The sequence below is a fragment of the Apaloderma vittatum genome, unplaced genomic scaffold (assembly GCF_000703405.1).
Source record: "Apaloderma vittatum isolate BGI_N311 unplaced genomic scaffold, ASM70340v1 scaffold27174, whole genome shotgun sequence".
NCBI classification, from domain to species: Eukaryota; Metazoa; Chordata; class Aves; order Trogoniformes; family Trogonidae; genus Apaloderma; species Apaloderma vittatum.
The window spans coordinates 1-17506 of record NW_009713681.1 but is presented as its reverse complement, the minus strand read 5'-3'; the positions used below and the strand labels follow the sequence as shown (position 1 = coordinate 17506).

At 46.5% G+C, this 17506-nt stretch overlaps 1 protein-coding gene across 1 annotated transcript; it reads right to left on the bottom strand.

Annotated features, from left to right (window-relative positions):
* Positions 1 to 5934: 5934 nt before the first annotated feature.
* On the bottom strand, positions 5935 to 17300 carry LOC104269418 (BCL-6 corepressor-like). Its single transcript, XM_009868466.1, has 5 exons — positions 17133 to 17300; positions 9828 to 9973; positions 8584 to 8661; positions 8224 to 8374; positions 5935 to 7055 (listed from the first exon to the last, which is right to left on the bottom strand). The coding sequence occupies exons 2-5, from the start codon at positions 9862 to 9864 to the stop codon at positions 6764 to 6766; spliced, it is 558 nt and encodes a 185-aa protein (XP_009866768.1). The 5' UTR covers positions 9865 to 9973; positions 17133 to 17300; the 3' UTR covers positions 5935 to 6763.
* Positions 17301 to 17506: the final 206 nt, after the last annotated feature.

Genomic DNA, 17506 nt, shown 5'->3' with positions numbered 1-17506 from the left:
AGACACCAAACATCCATTAGATTCCTGTGGTGGTGGAGGAACTTCTCCCAAACAAGCACCCACAGACCACTGACCTAACACATGGCAGTCGTAGCCCAGGTCTCCCCACTCCCAGCTCTGTGATTAACAGTGGCGGTTTGAGAGCAGCCAGGCCAAGCTGTTAGAGAAGAGTCCCTTTGGCACATGTTGGCTTCAGTGCTAAATTTGCATACTGTATTTGCCAAGGGTTATTAGTGTTGATCAGCTGTTAAATAATTTGCCCTTTTCATTTTCAGGAAGCCTGTCAGGACTTGTCTTCGCATAGGCTTTACTTAAACAGGAGTTTTATGGCATATTGGAAAAGGGTTTTCATTAGAGAGCCTTTTCCTTGAGATTTCGACAGCTACAAGTATTAAACACTGTCTCTGACATCACGAGTGTCTGCCACATGTGTTGCCTAACCCTCTATATCCTCATCACGTGAAAGTGGCTGCAGCCACGGAGCAGTGGAAATCAGGATACTGCCCCTGCTGACACCCCTCACTGTGCCAGGGAAGGACCCGAGAGAGGAGATGAAGATAAGGATAGATCCCACATCAGAAAGTGTCGGAGAAGGGCATCCTTCTCCAGTTCTGGAGAAGGAAATCTGCTGTTGTAGACAGGCACTGGGAGGCTGCTGTACACAGGTTTTAAAAACAGCCTCACCCCACTCTGCACCTTCAAGGATATAGTCTCTGGGGTGACCTGTGGCTGCGTTTCACCATCCTCTGTTTTAGCTGTGTCTCTTCAAGGCCATACACCCTCTGCAATTAGCCAGCAACAGGAACTCCTGAGCCTGAGGAGGCTGGAAGCACGGGCCAGTGACTCGAAACGGGTGGCTTGTGACTCCTAAGGTAACAGCAGGATGGGATAAGAACCGCATTTGCCTCATCCTTAGGCAACACTGTCAAAGGCCTCTGGAAAGTCTAGCCAGGAAAAAAAATAATTTAAGGACTGAGGGAAACTTTGCAATAATCAGCTGGATCCCACACATGTAATTATGCCCGGTACCCTACAAATTGTTAAACGAGCCAGAAAGGAATCAAAAATACGGATGCAGCAGGGAGCTGAAGAGGAGTTTGATATGCATCCTGGCTAGCCTTGCATAGCCCAAGAGAAAAGTTGTGTTACTTTACGGGCAAAGGACCTTCACTGTTACCAGCCAGTGAACTAAAATACCTGCCTGCAGGACAGGCCTGCACTCCACACCTTCCATTCCTCCTGCCTGCAGATTTTGGGTGGCTGCTGAGCTTTCCCCCCTGGTTTCTTCAGCACAGGGGTACACCTTCCCAACTGCAACGGGGGGAACGCGTTGCCCACTACCCGCCTGCCATGGCAAGGGCCAGAGCACTGCCCTCCTCCCTGGGGCTGAGCCACAGCTGGTGTCACAGGGATAAGGGGGAGCAGGGAGGGTCCCATGGAGCCATGATGGCCCCGTTTCCTTCAGCCAAGCTGAGAGGTGCAAGCAAGACGAGAAGGGTGGCAGCGGGTACTTCACCAGGCATGGTCTTCATTTTTTCCACCACTCCTCTAGGGGGAAGAAACAAAAGCAACCATGAAACCCAAATGCTTTGACTGTAACAAACCATAAAACACGGGATCAGCTCTCTGCCTCTCGTTTGCCTTGCTGGTTCAGTGACTTGGCTGCGCCTTGCTGGAACTGCCTGTGTTACGGTCATCACACGACAAAGCCAGCCATTAGAAATGATTAATTGATTAGTACGTTAAATAGGTGTTTCTGTTCAATTATTGGCAGGTTTGTTAATGGATTACTATTTAAACGATTCTGATATTTTAAATTACATGTTATTTTATAGATGCACATTTACTTTAAAAAAGCGCACCCCTTGCATCCATTAACATATTAAAGAGAAAATAAAACATCCAGGCTGATATAATGCACAATGTGGCATTATTCTGGGTGCTTCCTAAGCTAGGGAAATCTTATTTGTTTAATAATAAGTTGGTCATGAATATGCAAATCTGCATCAGTGCAGTACCTCACTGCTGTCACTATTAATGAGTTGCAAATTAATGTGACAACAAAAGGAAAATCTATTTAGTGGCAGATTTGTGGTTTGTACCTGGCTCAAGAGAGCAACCGTCTGCAGTCACGTCAGTCCACTGGAGCAAACGGTGCACATGGTGTGGACAAGGTTTGCTCCGGGGCTGCCAAACCAGAAACAGGCAGCATGCTGTCTTCACCCCCCAAGGGTAGTAGGCAGAGTCGTCCCTAACGATCCATCACACTTAGCTTGCAGGAAAATAAAATCTCTTCACTCTGCAATCACGGTGAGCCCATGCAAAGCACACTAGCGGGAGAAACACAGAGCGAGCAAGACTGATGTAGATGAGAAGATAGTGTGGACATCTAGAAGCGATGCTTAAAGAGAACATTTTCTTCAGATCCGTTTGGGGATTTTTTTTCCCCTGACAATGCTTACAAGCTCACAAAGTGATACTTGTTGAATTCCAGTCACTTTTTTCTCATGTCCCTCCTCCTAGCAGAAATGCAATGGTGAATAAACACATTGAGAAAAGACCTAATATATGTCTTCATGACTGCAGCATTCAACTTTTCTGTCTTGTGTAGTGGTGTCAAGCCCTCTCCTACCAACACCCGACCCATACCAAAATGAAAATAAAATGTTCTGCAAACAATTTTAAACATTTATGACACTACTTTATCGGTTAGCTTGCATCTGCTCAAGTTTAAAATAGCATTGTGTACCTTTTTCCTGTATGAACTGAAGAAATGATGCTGAATGTTTAACAGCAGTCCCGCAGAGCCTGGGAATGGCAGCTGCCTGCACTTACCACTCCCTGACACCTTGTTCATATTAATGCACAAACGACGGGTCTCATCTATAGCATCGTTAGTTAGCGCAGAAATGAAGGGAGGAGTCAGCTTCAAACTCTTTGATTCGTGGAGTGAGCTTGGCCCCTGGGAGCAGTTTCTATTCTGCTCCTGTGATCTTGCAAACTAGACAGGCCCGCATCTGGGCCCTCCCTTTAGCAGATCACTCCCTGAAGAGCACAAACAAGGACCAAACACCTCTGGCCCTTGCTTGCCACCCACTGTATCAGTGTCTTCGGCACAAGTCTCCTGCCAGGCCACCAAAGCAAAAGGAGGAGATGACAGAAAAGCAGAAGAAACAAGAAGAGAGTCCAGAGGAAAAAATAATCCAAATGGGAAACTCCCAGGGCTGACTCCACTATACAGAATTCAGTCCTCTTCAGTAAGGCAAGAAGGTGAAGGAAGAGTTCAATATTTTGCAGTTCTCAGCAGCATCGCTTATCTCAGGGGAAACCTCCCAGCACTGCCCGTGCTGTGGCTTCCCCACCCCTGCCAGCCTGGAGCCAGGGATTTCCTGGGATTTCCCAGTCCAGCAATAAGTAGAAGTTTGACAAAGGAAACTCCCTTCCATGAGGCTCACCTGCCTGCTTTAGCTGGAGATGGGGTTTTTCCCTATTGCACCACTTGTTCTCCAGCAGCTCCAGAGGACAGCAATACCTCCCAGCCAGGTAAATCCAAGTGATAAGCAGGGGAAATTCAAGGAAACACTGTGGCTTGGGCCACAAGAGCATCAACACTGCCCTTTCACCTTGCAGAAGGCAGCACACGGGATCAGCAGGGTTTTACCATCCCCAAAGGCTGCATTTCTGTTTCCTTATTTTTTATTACCCTGGAGCGATGCCAGCAGTGCGAAGCAAAGTCTCTCTGGTCCGAGGAGGACGCGCCAGGCAAAGTGCTTTAAAGGAGAACAGCACTGAGTCCAGAAGCTGAAACGCTGAGCACCAGCCCCCTCCCAGCCGTGCTCTGTTGTGCCGGTCGGAGCTCTGTGCCATGCAGGATGCAGCTGGTCCCGGTGCTGGAGAAGGGGCCAGCATTTCAACTTCCCCACCTACATTCACTGTCACCACGTTCGCTCCCTGCCAGTGCACTGCCATATCTCAGGTAACTATTCCCTGGGCTTGTCTGCTGCAAAACCACGAGTGTGGCCAGCCTCTCCCATGACAGTCTCTCCCAAAGCACCTGGAATAGGGTGAGCTAAGCCGACCTTATGCACACAGGAGCATGGGACGCTGCCCTCCTCCTTCGCCAAACCCTCCGTGCTCTCTCAAGCACCCCCGCAGAGCTAAGTCTCTTTGGAAAAAAGTACATCCTAGAAGATAAAACGGTTATGTCAAGGCACAGCACTGTGATCAGGTGTTCCCCTCCACGGCCCTATTTTTAGAGCGCAGACAGGCCCCGGGGCAGGCACACACTTGCATTACAACAGCATGAGGCTGTTACTGTATTTGAGCCAGGATGCAAGCGCCAGCATGGAGAAGTCCTTACTATGCTCTGTGGAGATAGTGGAAAGCTGACGAAGCGAAGACGTTTGGGGATCCTGTGCTCGGGATCATTTGAGGAGGAGCTGGCCAAAAGAGGAAACCAACGTCAATCTTCTATTTGCCTGCAGGGCACGGAGAGAAGTGAGGTGTCTGCCATGCACCCCTGGAAGTGCTACAAAGCTGATTTATGCTCAGCTCAAGCCATCCACGCATTACGCAGCTGATAAGATAAACATGTCTGTGACAATTGCCTTTAACATTCTCCCTTGCCTTAGTTTTCCTGGCCTACCTCTGCTTCCTGGGAAAATCAGGGAGTAAAAGCAGCAGGCACTGGTAAGTAGGGATGGCTGTGTTTCAGCTCGTTCCAAAGGAGCTGGCTTAAAAGGAAATCCAGGAGGGTGTGTAAGCTGTACGAGAGACCGTCATTATCCTTACCTAAAGTCTCCAGAAAGATGTCAGTGGTTGTATCAGAACTAAAAATTCCCTGTCCTGTACAGAAATGCAACTTCAGCCGCCAGCAGCAGACAGCTGTTGGACCTCTCGCTTGCTTCCTGGCTCAGCTTACACAAAACCACAAATCTACAAAACCACCTTACCCCCAGAAGCAGTCCCACCGTAAGCCACACAGTGCAAACGTTGGGCAAAAGACTCGATGGCAACACATCACGAGAGGCATCAGCTCTGCGTCTTTCCCACTGGAGCACCTTCAGGAATGAGGGGTCATTCTCCCTTACCTTCAGAAGGAAGGCAATTCACACCCTTTCTTAAGCTCCCCCAAGAGCAAAAATTTAACCTGCAGTGCACTGCTCATTATTCAAAACCTCAGAGCCTCACTGCTCCAGACGGAGAAACTTTTTCCCGGATGGTTTTCGCACATGCTCCGCTCGAGACCCTTTTGGTGGGTGTCCTGGCCATCAGGAGAGCAGTGCAATTTAAACATTTCAGCTGAAGTTCTTGGCTGTTGTGACACATGCTACTGTTAAAACCAGCACCAAAGCAAAACTCAGGAGTCTGGGTTCACAGCAAGGACTTCTTTCTACAAGGGGAAGGGCAGACGCAGACCCGTTAAGTGGGCCTGCCCAGGCTCCAGGGAGCCCAACCTCTTAAATGCAAGTTCCTGAGCTGTGTAGAAGTGACATTTGGGTCACTGTCCCTTTTAGACTCCCCTAAAAGGTGCTCATAGATTTAATGCCTCGCATTGAAACAAGAGTATTTTCCTCCCACCTGCAGACACCACTGAAAAAGAGAATTTGTGCAGTTCAACTCAAAACTATGACAAAGGAGTGAAAATAACTGAACCAACTCACAATTCTTTTAATTAAAAAGTGATGCAGGAAGTATTGTGAATACCATTCTGAAACCTCTGTCCCACAAAAGGCGCCTGCCCGATGTTTTCTTGTAACGCTGAATTTAGAAAGACGATGCAGGTTCTGCCTCAGATTTCATCAGCTGTTCGTTGGCACCGATGCCAGACCTGCTCCGCTTTGGGAACTGCACGCAGAGCCTCCTTTCATAAACATTAATGAGTCGGAGCTCATTTCACAACCAGGCATGGAATTAACAGGACTCACTTTAGCCTCTTCATCTCTCAACAGTTTTATTGCCTTTAAGAAAATTTTTGTAAAATATAAATACAAAGGCAGGAGATTTACTTACAAAGTTAAAACACAGATCTCAAACATAAACACACAATTCAGAAAATTTAGTTTATGTACAGTTTCAAGCAACTTCAACATATGTTAGTTTTTCAATATTTTACAAGGTACAGAAAAAATAGTTCAAAGTCTTCTTTAAATAAAGAGCATAAAATGTTTAAACATATATAAACAATCCGGTTTGATGTGTGAAAACTAAATTTCACAGCTTTTAAATTAGGATATAAAAGTTCTTACAATTAGTTGATGTGTATGGATATGGTTTAATTTATATTACAAACTATTGAATTATATTCAATAGTGCTTACCTGGCCAAAGCAGGTAAATCTGTAAACAAAAAAACGAAAATAATATCACCAAGTGCCTTACTGAATTCTATCTCCCAAACAAGCCACATGACTTTGATCACATCACCTAGAAAAAGTATGTTCCGTGTAATCAGTGCTTTGTACGAAACAAAGTCAATGTGTGGGTGTGTTCTTTAAAAAAAAACATGTGTTCCGAGTAATAACAAACTTATCCCAAAGCCTGTGTGCATTTAAAGAAACATTATATAACAATTTTGTAAAAACTGATTGAAGTTAAAAAAAAATTCTTCCAAAATCCATCCAACTGGAATTCAGATCTCTTATATAAAGGAAAGATATTTTCATATTTAATAGTGTCCTTTCTTTACAGAAACAATTGCATTTGAACACATATACATAAAGAAGTAACTGTATAGAGCACTGTACATTAAATGGCCTGATGGTTCACCAGATGTCGAAGGGAGGGTCCTCGTGCGGATGCAACCAGTGAAGCGAGGAGCCGAGCAAAGTCTTGAGTTCGCTCGTGAACTCTACCAAGTCCAACAGCTCTTTGCTCTCCGGGTTAAAAGCTTCGAGGTCTGTAGCGCAAGAGAACAACTGGCTGAGGGAAGTCTGTTTGTAAAACTCTGCCTCCGTGATGGTGACAACTTCCAGATTGGGGAAGTTGCAGCGGAAGATGCGAGAGGACATTTTTAGCCTCTTCACCACGTCCGAGAGCAAAAGCCAGTTTCGAGGTCTGGGGAAGCGAAGGAGAAAGAAGCTCCAATAAGCAACATTACCGCACGGGCTTCTCGGCCCTCCGTCGCACCGCTGGGTGACAAACCCTCCCCAACTGTACCCGCATGAACGACTCTGCATCCCGAAATCAAGGCCATTGCCCTGGGGATGCACCAGAGCGTATATGAAGGCGTGTATGTGTTCGCTCACAGTACCGCTGCCCACAGCTTTGGGGAAGGAGGGGGACCAGGCAGGCACGCAGGGCCCCCAGAGCCTACAGACCCAGGGCTTGTGAGCCACCGTGGCGGCTGCTCACGTGGTTAAAGGTTTGCCTGGCTGAGCCTAGCTCCCATTCAGCGAGTCAGGAGATGGCCTAGAGCTGTCATTGGAAATTTCAGCACCTCTGGCTTCTGGAGACACCAATATTAAATATGAGTCAACAGTGGGGGGTTTTCTCAGATTAAGAATACAATTTTAATTCCATCTTCTGTCCGCTTCAGAGAACTTAAGTTATATCCATTGCCCAAATAATAAAAACAAGCAAAAATCCATGCTCCTGCGTGATTAATATTTAAAACTATTTTTCCTATGGCTGTCATCAAAACTGGTGTGAATGACAAACGGTAGCTGTTTATGAAGCCAATTTATATCTTGAATATAACAGATGATAACATTTTACAGGTCTTTCTTTATTATTAAGTATCATACTATCTTCTGCAAGATACTATGTCTGATACCATTCAGGGCTTTAGACCAGTTTTGCTGCAAAGTCTAGAACAACAGTAACTACCGTTTCATCATCCACAAAAGCATCTCCACTCAGTAAAACAGAAAAGCCCATTAAATAAAATTAAGAACACCTTACAAACACGATACCCAAATTTAAGCACCAGAAGCACTTGTATTTTGGGGTGTTATATCAAGATGCCTGCCTGGGATGAGGGAAGGAATCTGGGTTCCAACATCATCCATTCAGCTCAGGAGTGTGGCTCTCAAAAAACACAGCCTGACAAGTCAGCCTTTCCCCCTCTCACTTCCCATTATTTCTAAAAAGCCCAGCAGTTACGGTATCGCTCTCTCATTTACGTTAGATAAATGCAAATGCATTTCCCCACAGATACAAAGTGCTGCCACCCCAAGCAGATCGTCTCAGCTATTTTTACCCCAAACCCAGCATTTGTTCTTACCCCTGAGAGAGACACACTTGGATGTTGTAACACGGCAAGGGAGGCTCGTCCGAAAATTCAAATTCAAACACGTCGCTAAAGCCATCTTCATCTTCATCACCTGGCCCAGGAGGATTCGCCAAGATGTCAAATCCAGATTCATCTTTTGGATCTAAATAAAATTGAATAAAGGTGCCAAGTCAGCATTGAGGAGACTGTTGCAGGTCTTGCTTTTTCTTCCAATAACGTGATCTGTAAATAAAATCAGTTTGCTTCCTTCCTAGCTTCCTCTACCATAAAAACAGAACAGCCACCACCCCCACGTGCCGCATGTTTTGAAAGTCTCCGCATACAAAGAAATAAAGGGTAACATTTGCTCACCGCACACAGAGCTGCCATAGAAATCCCAGTACAAACCAGGGTCATCAACACTTCGACCTTGCAGGTCAGTTAAATACTCTGGAGAGGAAAAAACAACAACAAAAACATACTGATGAGAACAAAAAGCTGGCAAGTGTAGCATGCCGTGTGTCATACAACCTCACTATGCATCCTCCATATCTTCTGTCAAAAAAAACCACCCCACACTGTGTTACTGAAGCACACGCTAGAAACATAGACACCATTCCCGCAAAAGTTCCTGGAATTCACTTTTCTCCTGCTTCCTTTCTCCTACCACATCGAATAATCGCCCAAGGCCTCACAAGGACAGACTCAACCTTAAGCTTCAGAAAGCGAGAGCGGCGTTTTATTCTTGTGAAAGATAGGACGTGCCACACTTTTCAGCCTGAGTGGGTAATCCAGACACCAGGCTGGGGGTGAAATAGTGGCCCCAAAGAGACTGATGGGAAAGGTTTTTCCACACAGATACATTCAGAAAATGTAATTCCTTCCTACAGACATCATCTGGGAGATTTGCTACTTGAGTCGATGGAAAGATACTGCCATCCAAGATGCTAAGAAGTCCGAGACACGACTTTTGTGGAGTCCTGATACAGCTATGCATTTTCTACACTGTATCGTTTAACCAGGTAAGTGGATGAGTACTTAAACTCATCAACAGTGAACATTATAAACATTTTCAGAGGTAAATTATTAGGGAACACAAGTGGTTTTTAACCAAAACTAACAGCCAAATAGACTAAAACCATGCTAAGACATCAACATGTTTAAAGATGAGAACCTTGATTATAGTTTCACAGCACTTCAGGCATAAAATGAGGCAGAACTTGCAAAAAGACAAGTGCGCGAAGGATAAAAAGCAAGACCACAGGAAAATATGATGTTTAACAAACACTGATTTGGCAAGTTTTTTACTTTCATTTCAAGTGGAAAACCAAAGGCAGCAAAACCGCTGACCTTCTACCTACCCATCAGACATGACAGTGACATAATCTTTATTACTTATTAAAATGAGTTTCAATTAGAAGCAGTCCCCATGCACAGCTGCACTTCCCACCTGCACCCCCCAGGTTTTTGCAGGCAGGGAGGGAGCTACTGCAAACTACAACACTCCTTGGCATGGGGCCCCCTCCGACAGAGAGCTGGGAATTTGGGGGTGCCAGGGAACGCGTCCATCCTCCCCGCTCCCCCTTTGCCATGACCAGCAAAGCACCCCCAGGCACCTGTGAGGAAGGTCTCCATGAGCTCGCTGTGGGTCATTTTCACGATGGTCCTCCCAGAGTAGGTCGCCAGCGTCGGATCAGCACCGTAAGATAGCAACAGGCGGACAATTTCCAAGTGGTCGTTTTCAACCGCGTCATGGATTGGTCTAAGGGGAAATAAAAAAGTTCGCGGCGTTACAATTTGACTCAGTGGTGTTATGCAAATGTGTTTGACAAGAAACTTCTGACTCCAGATCAAAGTTATTTATAGCAAATAACACTATTAATACAGCTGCCAATCATCTTATTGTTGGTTTTACTTGCACATCATCTCCTTCCCCTCTTGTCTTTTCATAGTCAGACTGCTCAGAGTCTGTTAGGTCTATTCATTGCTGTACGTATTTCGAGGGTCGGTAAAATAATTACACCACTGTAACAGAAAGCAGGAGTTTGCATGAAGCCTCACAAACATCATTTCACTGCAAGTCACTCTACTGTTCCAAATCTCTGCCAATTTAACAGCGTGTTGTGGAGCAAGGGCTCATTCAGTCTGCCTGTGGGCAAGCACGAAAATCAGTTACCCAAAGCTCCTAAATTATGTACACACAAGTAAGTTATGAAAATTTGCTGGGAATTAAACTTCCACACTATATCCTCTTTAAATAGTACTTGCGAATGTATTTGCAGCACAATTCAACCCTTCTACTCGGAGAATAGAAAAACATGTTATTTTAAGTTTAGTCCACCCAGAAGTTAACGCATTTTATGCAGCACGAGCAATCTATAAAAGCTCAGACATAGATTTTGTGAGCCTACAGAAGGATTATTCATTAATACACATGTCTGCAATTCCAGGTTTAGAATTCCTTATCGCTAATTATAAATTGCATTAACTTTTGCCTTTAAAATTGATTATACGTAACAGGGAGTTGCCTGGAAGTCGGACATATTACCCTTCAGACTAATGAAGATGTGTTAAAATCCCATCTTTTTCCTTAGCTGACGAGGAGCAGATGAACTGCCAGTGATCACAGCAGTTCAAGGCAACTCTACATACCTCCTCCTCCTCCTCCTTTTGGCTGTCAACACTGTTTGCCCCCCAACCAGGCTTTCAAGCTCTCAAATAGATGTATTAAAAGGCAAGAGAAGTAAGGAAGGACTTTAACTAAGATCCTGGAAAGGTTTCAGAATGACATTGCAAGGAGAAGTCACCTGGAAGCACAGATGAGCAAACCTCTCAACTCCATCCACCCAGCAACGCCTGGCTAACAACCACAGCTGGAACACCCCTCCGCGAGGAGGCCACATCCCACCGCTCCTTCTGCCGCAGACGGCAGCGTACCCTCTACATCACCACCACTTTGGCAGTGGCTGGCATCCATGTGAGCTCAGGAGAGGAGAGGCAGACCAAACTGGTCAGAAGCAGGCACATCACCGTTTTCCCATCCAGCAGGCTGTGACTTAGGTTGTACTAACATCTGTCATCACACGTGAAGCAATCTCCCTGGCCCCCATCTTGCTGGAAAGCTGTACGCGGTTTTGGTTTTGGCATATGCACGTTATATAGACATGAGGAGGTGCACTTGGAGAGTTTACGACTCGTTTCATATGGAGACGGGGCTTTACCCCTCACTGCCTGCCTCTTGTGCTTCCCAGGCCACCAAGACAGCAAACAAGCAGGTGGTCCTCAAGCTGCTGAGCGCAGTTCTCAATCCAGCTCGTGTCACCCCTCAGGCCCCGGCCACCAGAGAGACCAACACGTGCCTGCCCTCAAAGACCGACATGCCACTCTTTGGAAAGCTACGTTTGAATTTTAAGACCAGAGAAGTCCAGGAGGATCATGTAGAGAGGCTCAGGATACCCCTTCTCAATTTCTCAGGGACGTCTCTAATGTAACACTGAAACTATCGGATGCCCTAGAGAGCGATAGATGCTGCTGGAGAAACCAGCGTTCCTGGGGTCCCCCATAAGCCTCAGCCTCCAAATCTCTACCGACTGACTCAGTTCTTCTGCAAAGGGGCTGCCATGGCCTCACGTGCCTTCACAACACCCAGAGCATCCAGGATCCGGTGGTGTTAAACATCCCAGGCAGTACAACACAAGAGGTAACAAATAACAGGGGTGCTGACAAGGAGGCTGAAGAGGTATCGGGTGTTTCTGGCTGTCAGCAAGCATCTGAGGCCTGAGCTGTCAGGTCATGACCCTGGAGAGCATCCACAGCGGGAAAGGTCAGCCTTGCCACAAACCCTCCTATCCCCCACCGGGTATGAAGCATCCCTGGCTGAAAGTCTGGCAACAGGCACCGGGAACAGATGAGAGTTACGGCTGCTGCCAAATGCTGGGGATGCTTTTTTTCTCCCCCATTCCCGCGCTTTACTGGAGTCTTTAATTGTGAATGGGTTTGCATTTCGTTTTGGAACTAGGATTTTCTCGTTTGGGGTGGCAGGAGTGTGGAGAATGTTGTGGGTTTATTGGTTTGTGGGTTTTCTTGGGGATTTTTTTTGTGTTTTTTTTCAAGCTGACCTACCTAAGTGGCTTTTTGAAGTGGTAATGAATTCAAGATGATCCCTTAACTTATTAAGAAACAGCATCTAAATCACCGCCCAGCATTTCAATCGATTTAACAACACCCAGACGAGTTTATTAAAGGGTGCCTGGGCATTCCCTGGGAAGGAAAAATCACTGCATGTGGGCTGTAACCCCGGGATAGGACTCCCCTCTCCCTTTCTACAGGTCACCCAGCCCAGCGTGGTTGGGCAGGCAGGGACAGAGGCAGTGGGGCAGGTAGACCTGTCTTTGTCACCCACCAGAGCACAGGGAGGCCACTCTGGGCACAAGAGGGGACTTTAAAGAGGCAAGGGGAAGGAAAGGCTCAGTAAAGTTGTGCGGAAGGAGGAAGAACAATAAATAGAAGGAAGTGAAGGAAGGAAAGAAAACACTGGTAGGGAAGCAGGGGCGGGGGGAATGAGGAGATTCCCCATAGATAAGGCAGGGGAAAGAAGGCAATAACAGAGTGCTGACAGACTCTTTTACTGGCTAGCGCAGCTTCTTGGCAAGCTCGTGAGAGGGACCATGCAAAAGCACAGCTACTCGTGTTTGCTTCTCCCACCAGGGCCAGCAGAGAAGAGTATTTTTCAGTCTTGGCAGAGTTGAACCATCCTCTTTGTAGGATGCAAAAGTGACTACTGGAGTAGGCAACTTTTTCAGATGTGAAAAAAAGATCCCTAGGAGTCCTCTCCTGGGCTGCTTTGCCCATATAATCTTTTCCACCCTGAGCATTGTGGAAATAAACACTCTCTATCCCTAATGGTACAGTTAACGGAAGTACAGCTCGTTTCTAAAACAAACCCTTTGAAAGGCCCCAGAAGGATCCGGGGACATTCGAGAGCTGCAATATCCTACAGGGGACACACATCTCAACCCTCTCTTGTGTACTGTCGAATTCTCCCTACTATTTTTACCGCTACTAGAGTTAGGAAAACATTTCACTGGGGGTTTATCATTCCACCACCAAAATTATAAACTATTTAGACCAGGCAGGGTTTGCTCTCAGCCTTTCAGGCACTGTCAGAATTTCCCTTGCTGCAACGAGAGGGCTTGCAACTCGCTGAGCAATGCTATATCCTAGCATTTTATTTCGGCTTCCATCTACTCTCTTATGCAATGCTGCCCCATGGAAGAGGCAAGGCACAAGTTGCAGGGGAGCAGCTATGCCGGCTGCCTCTTCTTAAACGCTATTAGCTGCCGGAGGGTATGGCTCTGCCAAGACCAGCTGAAAGGACGCAGGAAGAGAGCCATCTTGGCATGGTCTTCCCAGGGAAAAAAAAAATTAAAATAAAAAAAAGAAAGAGGCTGAGCTCATCAGCTGCCAGCGAGAAGGATAAAGCAAAACTGGCTGTGGAGAGCGAATCTAGCGAGTGAACTCCAAAGCAAAGGAGAGGCCTGGCTCACAGGCGGGAGGAGATGCCTGTATTTTTGGCGTACAGTTTTTGTTTCTAAAGCGGCGCCGGTTCAGCTCGAGCACGCTGTTGGAGGGAAGAGAAGAGCCAGGCGATAAGGTCAAATACAGCAGCAGCCACCCGCGCTCCTGTCAGGCTCTGGTCGTCGAATGCCCCTTGTTGAGCTCCCGCACTTCCTGGGGTCCTGTCGGGGAAGGGAAGTGCTCACCTCTTAAGCACGGTCTATTATTATTTATAGATAAGACGATTAAGAGCCCTTAGTGACTGCGGCACCTCCGAGACAGGTCTTAAAGATCTCGCCTCGTCCTACAATAATCGTTGATTAGCCGCTAATTCAGCGGCGGAGGGCTTGTGTATTCCGCGTCTGCAGGCGCCGCATTTGGAGAGCAGCCATCAGCAGCGCAGAGCTTAAAAGGGGGGAAACCACAGCAGAACCGACGCGGAATGTAGCCCGGCCAGATGCGTTGCAAACAGGGTGGGCAGGGGGTCACCCTGCGCTGCAGGCAAGCAGCCGGTGTGTGCCAGCAGAGCCCCAGCGCTGAGCTGAGGACGGAGGGAAGAACCGCACCATACCTACGGACCTCCCCAAACATCCTCAGCTCCTCGCCCTGGAGCCACAGTTCTGATAGTATCAGGAGCCGGAGGCTGAAAGCCTCCCTTCTTATCGACAGAACTCAGGACAGACTGGCTGCCGTGGGTACACAAAAAGGCAACGCCAAAGCAAGAGGCTCAGGGTGTTTGCTTCACTTTGAAAACAAGAAAGATCTGGACGTGCTGGAGCGTGTCCAGAGAAGGGACACGAGAATGATCAGAGGGCTGGAGAACCTCTCCTGTGAAGACAGACTGAGAGAGTTTGGGCTGTTCAGTCTGCAGAAAAGAAGGCTCCGAGGAGACCTTATTGTGGCCTTCCAGTATCTCAAGGGGGCTACAAGGAAGCTGGTGAAGGGCTTTTTAGGATGTCAGGTAGGGATAGGACATGGGGGAATGAATCGAAGCTAGAGATGGATCGGTTCAGATTGGACATTAGGAAGAAGTTCTTCACCATGAGGATGGTGAGACACTGGCACAGGTTGCCCAGAGAGGTGCTGGAAGTGCCATCCCTGGAAGTTTTTAAGGATGGGGCTCTGGGCAGCCTGATCTAGTGGGGGATGTCCCTGCCCATGACGGGCAGGGGTTGGAACTAGATGATCTTTAAGGTCCCTTCCAACCCTGACAATGCTATGATTCCAACCTACCCATGCAAAACAACCACGTTGATGAGAGCACCTGCAGCGCTTCTGGCAAGACTGAAAGAAGAGACGCGTGTACTTGGCAGAAGTTTCCTACATCTTGCACGTCCATGTGGGCGTTTTCTTGAGGCTGAAGCCATATATTCTTGCGTGTCACAACTTCTCAGCGAGTGTTCAGCTGGGACCCAAGTGAGGCCCCGGGCTGCCACACTAACGAACACAGCAAAACGCCCTTACATCACAGCTCGTACAGTTACATCACTTCTCTACATGGATTTACATTATCTGCCTGAACAGAACTAAACGCATCCAGTGATACTGTCTAAAGACTTGAGAGCTTCCAGCACGACCAAAACTATCTTTGGCTAGCAGGCTTGTGAGGTGGCAGAGGGAGCAGTAAGGAATATTCAGTTTAGTTAAAAAAAGCAGGGGAGAGGGAGAAGTCTTTCATGGTGGGTTTGTCTGGGTTTTGTGGGTTTTTTTAAAGATTTTAATATCTTTCCAAGAGATGACCGTGTTCGGGAATTTAAATTTTAAAAGTAACATAGTTGAGGAAGACACTTCCTTCCTCCTAAACTTTGAAGAAGAAAAACTTACTGAAGCTTCAAGAGAGAAATGGGATTTGTCTTACAAATGTCATGATTTACCCTACAGAAAGAAACAGAGATGCCTGGTCCTACCAAAAGGCAGTAGACAACACCGATCAGAAGTTCCTTAGAGAGGCTTCTTCTGCTCTCTGTCCTGCCCAAGTCAGGGCAGCTAGACCATGTTTCATCTGTCTATTAGATGAGTTTTGGATTCACACTGCCTGTTGGGCAGCTTTTAAAACGAAAAGCAAGCTCAGTTCTGACATTACCGTCTATAATCAGATAATTATCTAGATCAGTTAATTTCTAAAATGCATTTTCCCCGTAACAATTTTTCAGGGTACAAAAGCCAAGTTTCTTTCTTGAAAATCAGCTCCATCTGTGAACTGAAATCAAAAGTCAGCTCTGAACTGGTGGGTGATTAAGACCGGTCAGAAAATTCCTGGGGTTAATTTTCTATGTAGGTTATTCCAGCAAGTGAGACAAAAATAATTTAAGATTCTTTTTATGACAACTTACTGCTGTTGCATAGGTCACATATTAAAGCTGGAGACAGCAGAAAATGCGGGGCTGTTTTTTCAGCCTAGAGAGCTGAGACTTCTTACAAAGAAGCAGGAGATGGAAAAGATATCTGACAATCTAGCCACAGTTTCAACACTTCTCCTGAAACGTTTCCTTTGGGCCATGATGGGCCAGTAACGACTGACCATCATGAACTTCTAATGGACCATCCTAACCGACCCTCATGGGACTTTTGTTTTCCTGACTCCTCCCTTCCCAAGCTAATAAATAAAGAGCTTAAAAACAAAAGAAACTGACTCTTAGTTATGCTAATTTTACCTCTCAGTCTATTTGGATGGTGATAGTGAGTGTGATAAACCATTTAAGATAACAAGCTGCAGGAGATTCCAGAATACAAAGCGGACCTATCCCAAAATGCATAGACTGGACCCCAGAATGCATACACAGGATAATGTTCTGCATATTACAAGGACAAACTACCTCAAGGTCAGCCCCGCAGAGGTGGTCGAAGAGGTACTTTTGCAGAACAGCATTTCTATCTCCAAAAAAAAAGAAAAAAAAAAAAAAAACAAAAAACAAAAGCTCACTATCTATTCTGCGAGCACAGAAACTAAGCACCCCTACGATTCTGTGAAGGAAACCGAAAACCTGCTAATTCAGGATTTTAGTAAGATAAATCCAAAGTATCAAACGAGCAGAGAGTTTAACATTTCAGCAAAACAACATTTTTCATACAAGCACACTCAACGCCAAATTGCCGCAAAAGCCTTAAAATGCTCTTAGATGCGACCCCGCTAACGAGGCAAAGCCCCACTCTTTTGGCACAACTCAAAAGACATAAGCAGGGCTGCGCCTCGAGCACCGCACCCTCCTGCCCTGCAGCTGGCAGTTTCACAAACTCTTCTTTTTTTAAAAAAAAAAAAAAGAAAGAAAAAAATAAAGCACAACTTATTAAAATTCCCAGAAGAAGGAAGAAAGAAAGTGGTGACCACCCCACGCTGGTCAGGGAGGGGTAGGTTTGCTGCTAACCTGGTTCCATCCTGAGCGCTGCAGTTGACGTCAGCCCCGTACTCGAGGAGATGCCGCACGATGCTCAGCCAGCCCCTGGCACAGGCCTCGTGCAGGGCACAGTAACCCGCGTTGTACGATGATTCACGTCACACACCTTGTTTTCCAAACAATACAGAACCACTTCCTGGAAATAGGAGGGGGAAGAAAAAAAATACAAGATACGTCGAGTTAGTTCTTGCTGCGGAGACGAGCAGATTTCTCTTCCTGAAGGACAAGAAGGGGGAGGGAGGGGAGCGACACCGCAAAATCCCTACGATGCGCCTAAGTTACCCTCTTTGCGATGAGTCAGTCAAAAGGAAAACAAAAAGAGGGAGCTGTTGAAAGTCGTGTTT

Excerpts from the sequence above, each read along its gene's own strand:
- LOC104269418 (XM_009868466.1), bottom strand. The coding sequence starts at position 9,864 with ATGACCCACAGCGAGCTCATGGAGACCTTCCTCACAG. Across the intron at positions 8,662-9,827 it reads CATGGAGACCTTCCTCACAG|AGTATTTAACTGACCTGCAA; the intron begins GTGCCTGGGGGT and ends TTTCCTCTCCAG. Across the intron at positions 7,056-8,223 it reads CAAGTGTGTCTCTCTCAGGG|ACCTCGAAACTGGCTTTTGC; the intron begins GTAAGAACAAAT and ends TCGCTTCCCCAG.